Genomic DNA, 11,169 nt, shown 5'->3' with positions numbered 1-11,169 from the left:
TCCGGACATGTACAATACTTCGAACAACTTGCCGGAAAACATGCCCGATGATCTGAAGGAGCACATCCGCGGAGAGGAAGCTCGTGGAAATAAAAACGTAAGTGAGGCCATCGGTTGAAGCTTTGTCCGCGCAATCGTCTGTAGCGAACGTTCTGTCTTGTAGACCAACGTGGTTTGGGTATCTTGTTCCGGTGAAAATCCCGCTGATAACGAGCACATTGGAGCGATCCAGTACATCCCACGCCGTGGGTTCCCCGGATACTTCTTCCCGTACAAGAACGTGGATAACTACCTGCCACCCGTAGTGGCGGTGTATTTTGAAAAACCAAAGAGTAAGTACCGGAGGAAATTTGATCGATTCTTTATTAACTGTATTCAGTATTCATAGATAAAATGGACCAAAACATTTGTTTTGTAATGTCTTAGTAAAAAAGCTTTCGAGCGCGTTTGTACATAATATTTCGTTTTGTTACTTTTTCGCTCTTCCTAACATTGCCAAATGAGGTCGTCCTCAGTTTAGGAAAAGATATTGAGAAACTAGGAAACAATATCATCGGCACTTTATGGGTGCTGCTTAGAGCGCTAGTATTCGCACGACGAGTTGTATTGACACGGTTAAACAAACTGTTAATGAAAGGGTCAAACACTACATACGTTGACCGTTGTGTTTTGAATGGAGTAAATGTTATCGGTGGGACTGTAATCGATGGCGACCGGGATGAGGATGAAGACAACGTAGTCTTTGAGGATGACGTTGAAGCAGGCGTAAAAGTAGATGTTGTAGCTCTAGATGTAGATGCTGACGAAGATATTGTAGGAAGGGTGAAAGAAGTTTGTGATGGACTTGTGGTAGACGACATTTGCTTAGTGCTCGAGGACATCGGTGTAGAACCGGTTGAAGCAGGAGTAACTGATTCAGTGCTCGAGGACATCGGTGTAGAACCGGTTGAAGCAGGAGTAACTGATTCAGTGCTCGAGGACATCGGTGTAGAGCCGGTTGAAGCAGGAGTAATTGATTCAGTGCTCGAGGACATCGGTGTCGAAATCGAGGAAGAAGAAGATGATGCCGTGCTCGAGGACATCGGTGTAGAACCGGTTGAAGCAGGAGTAACTGATTCAGTGCTCGAGGACATCGGTGTAGAAATCCGGTTGAAGCAGGAGTAATTGATGCAGTGCTCGAGGACATCGGTGTAGAAATCGAGGAAGAAGAAGATAATGCCGTGCTCGAGGACATCGGTGTAGAACTGGTTGAAGCAGGAGTAACTGATTCAGTGCACGAGGACATCGGTGTAGAACCGGTTGAAGCAGGAGTAATTGATTCAGTGCTCGAGGACATCGGTGTCGAAATCGAGGAGGAAGAAGATGATGCCGTGCTCGAGGACATCGGTGTAAAACCGGTTGAAGCAGGAGTAACTGATTCAGTGCTCGAGGACATCGGTGTAGAACCGGTTGAAGCAGGAGTAATTGATTCAGTGCTCGAGGACATCGGTGTAGAAATCGAGGAAGAAGAAGATAATGCCGTGCTCGAGGACATCGGTGTAGAACCGGTTGAAGCAGGAGTAACTGATTCAGTGCTCGAGGACATCGGTGTAGAACCGGTTGAAGCAGGAGTAATTGATTCAGTGCTCGAGGACATCGGTGTAGAAATCGAGGAAGAAGAAGATAATGCCGTGCTCGAGGACATCGGTGTAGGACCGGTTGAAGCAGGAGTAACTGATTCAGTGCTCGAGGACATCGGTGTCGAAATCGAGGAAGCAGAAGATGATGCCGTGCTCGAGGACATCGGTGTAGAACCGGTGAAGCAGTAGTAATTGATTCAGTGCTCGAGGACATCGGTGTCGAAATCGAGGAAGAAGAAGATGATGCCGTGCTCGAGGACATCGGTGTAGAACCGGTTGAAGCAGAAGTAACTGATACAGTGCTCGAGGACATCGGTGTAGAACCGGTTGAAGCAAGAAGATGATTCAGTGCTCGAGGACATCGGTGTAGAACCGGTTGAAGCAGGAGTAATTGATTCAGTGCTCGAGGACATCGGTGTAGAAATCGAGGAAGAAGAAGATGATGCCGTGCTCGAGGACATCGGTGTAGAACCGGTTGAAGCAGGAGTAATTGATTCAGTGCTCGAGGACATCGGTGTCGAAATCGAGGAAGAAGAAGATGATGCCGTGCTCGAGGACATCGGTGTAGAACCGGTTGAAGCAGGAGTAATTGATTCAGTGCTCGAGGACATCGGTGTAGAAATCGAGGAAGAAGAAGATGATGCCGTGCTCGAGGACATCGGTGTAGAACCGGTTGAAGCAGGAGTAATTGATTCAGTGCTCGAGGACATCGGTGTAGAACCGGTTGAAGCAGGAGTAATTGATGCAGTGCTCGAGGACATCGGTGTAGAAATCGAGGAAGAAGAAGATGATGCCGTGCTCGAGGACATCGGTGTAGAACCGGGAAGCAGAGTAATTGATTCAGTGCTCGAGGACATCGGTGTCGAAATCGAGGAAGAAGAAGATGATGCCGTGCTCGAGGACATCGGTGTAGAACCGGTTGAAGCAGGAGTAATTGATTCAGTGCTCGAGGACATCGGTGTCGAAATCGAGGAAGAAGAAGATGATGCCGTGCTCGAGGACATCGGTGTAGAACCGGTTGAAGCAGGAGTAATTGATTCAGTGCTCGAGGACATCGGTGTAGAAATCGAGGAAGAAGAAGATGATGCCGTGCTCGAGGACATCGGTGTAGAACCGGTTGAAGCAGGAGTAATTGATGCAGTGCTCGAGGACATCGGTGTAGAAATCGAGGAAGAAGAAGATGATGCCGTGCTCGATGACATCGGTGTAGAACCGGTTGAAGCAGGAGTAATTGATGCAGTGCTCGAGGACATCGGTGTAGAAATCGAGGAAGAAGAAGACGATGCCGTGCTCGAGGACATCGGTGTAGAACCGGTTGAAGGAGGAGTAATTGATGCAGTGCTCGAGGACATCGGTGTAGAAATCGAGGAAGAAGAAGATGATACCGTGCTCGAGGACATCGGTGTAGAACTGATTGTTACTGATGGTGAACATTTAATTGTAATATCTACGTTGTTTCCTATTATGAAAGATCGCTGCACATCTTTCAATTCGATCGACACAAACTGTTCACCAATACCACCTTGTACAAGTTTCGCCTGCACTTCGCTGCGGTATCGATGTGGTGGAGCTTCTACACTTATGTATCGTATCGCGTTGGGTAGTGACTGCAAAAGATGGGACGAACTTTTTGAGACCTCGGCGTCAATACCGTACAGTACAATGATTGTACTTACATTATCGAACGAAACAGTAACAGGATTCCTGATGCCTTTCAAAATGCGTTTCTTGAAACATATATCCAGAGTAACATCGGGTGTCCCAAATGTAATGATATTCGCACTTGTAACATAAACACAAATCAGTAACAGTAACGACCGCATTGCAAACCGGCTCATCTTAATGGATGTTGCACTTCACTTGGTCCATAAACAACTGACTATAGCTTTTTCGGCAGTGGCAGTTTTGTACCTGCCTGCCACAATAAAAAACCGGTTCCGCAAGGCAAGGAAGAATAAGAAAGCGCTTGCCGGGACCTCTGCCCATGTGCATAATTTTGGAATTTGCTACAGATACCGTAATGTGGCCAGTGAGGATGCATCGCCTAAAGTGAAACCGGTTTCTGTTGGGAGCATTCAAGAATGTGGAACGGCCTTTCACTTTTCAGGATCACGGCCAATACGCAAGGTTCGGTTGCATAACCGCGTGGAAGAAAACGTAGCCCTTAAAAAAAGATGAATGAAAGCTATACCGGTTTGGTTGGTTCTTTCTTTCTTAAAACGGACTGACCTCCGATGTTCTTGAATGTTGCGAACGAAATATCCTTACCATCGTTCGTTGACCCCTTCTGTACACGATATGTGCCAACTTTGCGCATTAAAGTTGGTTGATCGAGGCGTGCGGACAATGTTCTGATCCTGTTGCTGCGATCATTCATCGTAACGTTCGGAATGTTGGCATGGTATTCACAATTGACAACTCATGTTAATTGTATTGAGACACAAACTAAATATAATATGTTTTTGTTGTTTGATTGCAATTTCTTTATCTTCTCCATTTCTCTCTCGTTCACTTTGCAGATGGCGTACTCATCAACATCGAGTGCAAAGCCTGGGCCCGCAACATCATGTACGATCGCTCGGAGCGAAGAGGGTCCGTCCACTTTGAGCTGATGATCGATTAAGCGGGTAACGCTTTGGGCACATTTCAAACGCGTTTTCGAGCGTGAACCAGCTATCGAGCAAGCGAGCAGGGGAGCAGAGAAGAGTGTACGGCAGCAGGGGGTCAAATAAGTTGACGCTAGCGTTTAGGCAACAACCGTCGGTGCTGTTTATCCATGGGGTGCAAAAACAACACGGCGGCACAGTTAGGTCAGAGCGAAACCATTGATTAGCGAAAATCAACACAAGAAGCAAAAGGGTGGCCCGCGACACCCAGAGCGTAACACATTGTAGACGAATGTTGTGGAGCAATATGCATGAATCATTCGGTTAAGTATTTTATACGTTTTGCATGTATTAGTTGAGCGATTTGTGGGAAACACGATTTTATAGAGGCATTAGTTACAGGACGTACAACACACGCGAAGTAGGACACTCATCGCTATCTGGGGCCAGTGTTGAGCTGGCATCGAATCGTCGCGCTACTTCAAGCTGCTGCTGCCGATGGCGACGAGAACGATCCGATGGTTCCGATCTATTGACTCCATCCCTCGATGAGGGACGGAACATGGGGAGGGCAATTGCTTTGGCTGCTTAGAGCACACTCCATATGTCCCTTCACCTTTCGGCAGGATAGCATCTGATCTCTGGCTCCGAAGTTGCACGCGTCACTATCGATCGATTCGTTTCTCAAGCCGAAATAGTTTGCAATTAATAGTACTAGTTCGATGGGTGGACGCAAAGTGATCATGCTTCAACACGGTTGATCGGAGCGGATCGTATTGCACATTAACTATTCATTTTCATTGATTCAAGACGCTTCAAGACAGGAACCGAAATCCCTGGACACCGACCGTTTTCAGCAGTGTAGCGAGCCGAAGAACAAAACCAAACAAGAAAACCCATTCAATTCCCATTTGATGATGATAAATCTGCTCGTAAGCAACTGATTAGCGAGCTCGCAGCGTAGTATAGTAAAGCGCGTGTAAACTGCCGAAGAGCGGTATCGTTTTGGGCAATACGATGCAACATTCAAATGTCTGCGCGTCTGAGCAAAAAGCGAAAGAGATAAAAAACAACACGAACCGGCAAGAGAGATAACCGTAGTGAACCCAGAATAAAGCAGAAACTAAACTGTAGCAATGAGCAACGTAGTAAATAAAACAAGTGTCAGCAAAAAGCAAAACGAATGATTAAACAACACATAAAGGGCCTCTTTCTATTCTTACCACTCACTGCCCATGAATAAGTTAAAATGATGCATAAACGTAAAACATACAAACACAACAAAGAGAATAATAAAGAGACAACAACAACAAAAATCAAGAACAAACAACCGAATCGAATCGAATATAGAATACAATAAACCCGGGGTGTGAGGCAAGCATAATGTGGATAGTGTGGTATGGTATACACAAAGCGCAACTATACGGACACATACAAATAACTAGAGACATACCGAGAACAGTGTTAAAATAAAAGTGTATAATTACGATCAACGCGTTCGCTGGCCTCTGAAGTCCACTGAATTTATTGTAAAAATCATACCAAAAACCCTAAATCAGACACGACCCCCGGTTGGACGATGAGGTACATAAATTTAAAGCAAACAAACAAAAAATCGAGACCACGCGGTGCGGGCGTCGATTCGGACCCCGCCCTCGGATTGATATCATACCGTGGCTAAGTGTTTTACCGTGCAGAGAGAGGCGGACGATAGTTAACTGTGCATGGATGTTGTGCGACCGCAGCTGGATCGCAAATTTTCTTGAACATTAAACGAACAGTTTTCCGTACCGCGGACGGCAATGCGGTGATGTGTTGATGCATTCGGCCGTCTTATGGAGTTGTTTCGTACACGCACGTCGTAGTGTAGTGTTGAACTTTAGCGAGGGTATCGTTATCCTTGCACGCCGGGCTTCAGCACGTGTGGCACGCGAGTTTGCCGCCGCCCCAGTTTGTTGTAGCCGTTGCACGGCGGTCGTCGTCTCGTAGCTCTTTTGCCACATAAACTTTGCGAATTGAGTGTTTACGTTGTTCGTCAAGCTTTACACTGCATCATCAGCGATCTAGGTTAGTGTTACGTTTTCATAATGTCGGAAGATACCTGTTGTCCTGTTGTTCGGGTGCATGGTATTGAGCGAAGCATGGTATTGAATCAAGAAAGCCCTTTAACCCTAAACGACGATCTAATCGATTCTTGCAGGCGCAGCTCTATGTGTGTGTGTGTGTTCAATCGAAGCCACAATCGAAGTTCATCAGATATACTCGCGTACGGATGGCGGAGGGTTGAACCCCGGCGCGAGGAAGAGAGGAAGATGTAAGATGTAACAATGTTGCAAAGTGTAATGAATAAAATAAATTCACACCACAACCACACACACCCACACGCCGACAGATAAAGAGAAGAAGATACACAGAACAAAAGAACGCAAATTAGAAAAAAACCTTATTGAAATATAAATGGAACAAGCGTGCAGTGCGCGAGCGAGTACGTGCGCGCGCGGGGGCATATTCATTAAATACAACTTACCATTTAATACGCAGCAGAGGACCCTTAAAATCCGCAAAAAGCGAACATTTGACCGATTGACCCCTCCACAGACACACAACCACACGTACACGTACACTCTCACACCGGGGGGTGGGCGATGCAACCGCGGGCCCGGTGGGCGCCATATGCATTAGGCGGAACGCGAGCAGCAAGCGCGAGTGTCGTAAAGTAGCGTAAATACTTTTTGGAGCTTAGGGCATCTGTAGAAATTACGAGTTATAAGTATTTTTTTAAATATAAAATATAAAGTCGAACGAACGAAGCAGCAGCCAGCAGCATGTCAAAGATGGACGCGCCGCGAAGGACGTGCGTGCGTGCGTGCGTGCGATGTTAATTTTACGCCCCTACACCACACTGGCGCCGGGTTAGGTAGTTTATTACGGAAGAAACTGACACTAGAAGCTTGAGAATTATTTATTTAGGATAGCGTTTATCGTACCTTGTTAAGTTTTTTGGGCATACACGGATATGTTTCGCTCGTGTCGTTCGTGTTCATTCATGTATGTGTGTGTGTGTGTGTTGTTGGCACGCTACCGGCATGAGGTACATGTTTTCATACGTGTGGTTAGAGTTTCCTTCTTTTGATAACCGCGTTGAACCACGTTTTTTTACGTTTCCCGCGAACGGGGGCCGGATGCCGAAAGGAAACATCTTCGCGCGAGACGCATTCGTATGCACAGTTCGACAGAACACACGTGACGGTCGCAAGACGAGGGAGCAGATAGAGAAACCCGAAGAAAATCCCTAAACAGAATATAGCGCTAAATTTTAATTACAATTAACGTTACAAATGGTAAACCAATGCAGCGGGCAGGAGGATAGAAATCTCTAGCTTAGGGAGATGCTGAAGCAGAAAACAAAATCTATTGTTAGTCGAGAATATTTACTAGGATACCGATGTGTTGGTGGCATGAGGAAAACAGTAAACAAAAGAGAAAACAACACACAACACGCGCGCGCATACACCCCGCAAAGCAACGCAAGATGATCGGCGAGTGGCGGCAGCAAAACCAAGGCAACATTCTAGTTATAAAATCAAGTCGTTGAAAAAAAAATACTAAAGTAATAAATAAACTCAAACGAAACTCATAGAACAGAACCAGAAATGAATCTTTCTTACATTGAAACACTACCAACGTACACAACGCATAACAGAGAAATAGTAACAACACACTGCAAACCGCGTGACGCAAGCGCTAGCAACCACACACATACACCTTAACGCCACGCAATTCACACAGACACACACACACACTCTAGTTTAAATACCTGTCGCAGGGTAGTGTCGCTTTTCGAGATCAGAGAGATGAAAACCAATCACGCCGAACGGCCAGACGAGTTTGTGCTGATGCAAACACAATACAATATAACTTAATACTATGAAATATAAACAAAGGAAGCCCAATAAATGCAAACAACTAGTAATTCGAAAAGAAAAATGAACAAATACGATGGAAAACCCAGAAAAATGCAAACGCTTTAGCGAAAAGCGTTTGTACTGCAGCTTTTAGTTTCTATCACACTTAAGTAAGTTGAACAAACCAAAAAAGAAGACAAGGAGAGAGAGGGAGAGAGAGAAAGAGAAAAACACAAACAATGCGTAAACCACGAAACCAGAGAACGGCATAAGATCTATCTTGAGACAGACCACCCACCACATACAGACGGAAATTCGAAACGAGCGAAGACAGATACAGAAAGAGAGAGAGAGAGAGGGAGCGAAAAGGGAAAAAACAACCAAACAAAAGTAAAATTGAGAAACAAATAAAATTTTCTGTTAGAAAGCAAAACGCAAACGCGATCTAGATTTGGATTGGTTAGGATTCGGATGGTCGGCGACGAACGGTACGGTACTATCTCTATACTACCGAAAGGATATGTTGGCAAAGTTGGAGAAAGGAAATCATCCGGGCTCGCTCTCTCGTTCGCGTTCACAGGAACAGCGAAATGAAGAACCGAACCGGTTGCGATGGTGATTGGGGCGGCAGCGGCAGCGACGACGGCAGCAGCAGAAAACGGAATGTAAAGCTATTAAATCTTTTTAATAAACCAATTATTGAAATAAAGAAGAAAAGTCCGTAGAGACATAATCTCTGGATAGTGTGCGGAAATCATTTGCCCATCATCGGAGAGAGAAGTGTGTGCGCGAACCGGTTAATTCTACCGTAACTCAACGGTGGGAGCATCGGTAACTTTGATAATCGAAACGTAAAGGCGAAATTCACGGCGCTGCGAAATATGACATGCAATTGCTGAGAAAAGCTATGTCGCATAAAATGCTTGCGAATAATTTTGGTACATAGAACGCGCTTTCGATTGCGCTTGGAAAGAAGCTTACAAAGATGAGATGCCAAAGGAAAATTTCTGAATTGAAAGCTTCTTGAATCCTTGTTGTAAGCAATCCTGGAGCTCGAGCTTCGCATCCTTGCATGCGAAGAAAGGATGCGAAGGTACGCTAGAAAAGTTGCCACCCGTCGTTCTTGGAGAAGCTTGCGACTTCCAGAAAAACAGGGTCTTCGCTGTATTGTCCGCGTTGGAACGCGTGTCTTGGATTTTGCAATTGTTCTCTTCGGACTGGAGCTTTACCAAACGACGCAAAACTTCACATTCAGGGTGAAATTTCACTCATTTAAAATTTTAAACTCAAGCTACATTTGGCTTTTACTTTTGCTTTTTAAAACTTTCAAACTGCACTTGGCTTAATGGGAAACATTTGAAACTTTTCCGCTTAAAAGCTACGTCTTTTTCGACTAGCACAAGTAATAGGTTTGCACCATACGTTCTAATGTTTTAATTTTTGTTGTCTTTCTTCGATTTATTCGGCTTATTGTAAAAAAGATATTGCAATTAGCGCCGTTGAACTTATGAACGAAACACAAGTTTTGATTCATCATTTCACACACTCCGAATCATTGATCAATCAGCCTCAGATTCGCGACCTTCCTGTGAACAGGATTACATAATTTGTTCAGTGAGCCAAGATCTTTGAACAACTTGGACTCAAAATTTCGAGAAAAATGAAGTTGTACATATTAGCTACCCACTCAAACTGGTGTGTAAGTCAAACTCGGGTAAGTCAAAGTCCGCAAGGAGCAATCATAAACCGCAGGTGTGTGGGTCACGGCTTCACCGCACGCCAGCGGCGGCCACCCTAGCGAACTGGCGAACAATGTGATGAAGAACATTTGCGCCCTATCGCCGGCACCATCAAAGGCAAATGCAGACGGTGTCGAAGGTGGCACCATTCAGGCGATGGTCTATGCGCATTCATTCCCACTGGTCATTTTGCACGAAAGTGTTACTTTCCACCTCGGCTAGACCGCAACTGTTTAAATATGGCTCTGTTTGTTCCCCGGAAAACCCCTTTCATCAGTAATTGCACCTCGCATCCGGGTACGGGGTGATAGGTGCTCACTGCTGGTGCCGTGTGTTTGCTTTGCCCCCGAACAGATCGGCCATTAATATTTTATCGAAACCGTTTTCACCGGATTCGCAAAACGGGCAAAAAAAAAACGAAGCAATAAGCGTAAAAGATTTTTGCGCCCACCGTTCCTTCGCCTCCCCCGGGGGTGGGACCTGCTCCTTCCGGGTGAGGAGGGGACCGGATCTTCACTCGGAAGTACTATTTACACATTGACGGGACCAAAGCAAATACCGAGCATGATTATCTAGTCCCCGGACAGTCGGCAATATACTGCTTGTTTGTCAATCTTCACTTTGCGCTTTGAAGGCAAATGTAAGGGCGGTTTTGTTGTTTCTTCCTCCAACACACACACACACACCTCTGTGACAGTGTTTTTTCACACGGTGCATCCTTTTGTGGATCGCGGACCAACGGTCATCCGGTGGTCCTAATCGGGCAGCCTCGGAAAAAACACCGCTCTGATGGCTTTATAATCTTACATACAAAGAGCCGAATGGCCTTTGTAGCTGACCCCATCAAGGGTGGCTGGTGATTGTTTCGATGCAAAAATAATGGGTGTGAATCTGTGCTCCTTTCAAACGTTGATATCTACTTTCTGCGATGATTGAAAATGACATCAGACGATTGGAATAGTGTTCGCCATTGGTTTTGGTTTGTTAGCCTTAGATGCTGCCAACTGCAGTCACACAGGAGTAGCCGCCTTTAACGCTGGAAGCTAACTCAAGACGGTCGGTGTGATCTTCTCATTACCATCAAACGGTTTTCTACAATCGATGGGCAACGCTAGACAATCCCGTCGTACGGCGCCGTGCATCAAACGGTGGCTGAAAAACGCGGCGTGTCGATATTCCCCACAAGGACCCGCCCAGAGGCAAAAGAGAAATTTGATGGGAACGATCGTGGTTTTTTTTCTTGCAGCCATTCCCTTAGAGAAGAAGGACTGCGAATGCAAAACAACGAATTTCCCGGCAC

The 11,169-nt window shown here is 45.7% G+C and overlaps 1 protein-coding gene across 1 annotated transcript in view; it reads left to right on the top strand.

Annotated features, from left to right (window-relative positions):
- Window positions 1–8,860, top strand: part of LOC128275716 (sodium/potassium-transporting ATPase subunit beta-2) — a 22,128-nt gene extending 13,268 nt beyond the window's left edge. The window contains exon 8 of the mRNA XM_053014313.1: window positions 4,139–8,860. Coding sequence (XP_052870273.1) covers window positions 4,139–4,242 — 104 coding nt within the window. The 3' untranslated portion in view covers window positions 4,243–8,860. The remainder of the gene's footprint in view (window positions 1–4,138) is intronic.
- The last annotated feature ends 2,309 nt before the right edge of the window (window positions 8,861–11,169 follow it).

The sequence above is a fragment of the Anopheles cruzii genome, chromosome 3, assembly GCF_943734635.1.
Source record: "Anopheles cruzii chromosome 3, idAnoCruzAS_RS32_06, whole genome shotgun sequence".
Lineage (NCBI taxonomy): Eukaryota > Metazoa > Arthropoda > Insecta > Diptera > Culicidae > Anopheles > Anopheles cruzii.
This window is presented reverse-complemented; position numbering and strand designations above follow the sequence as displayed.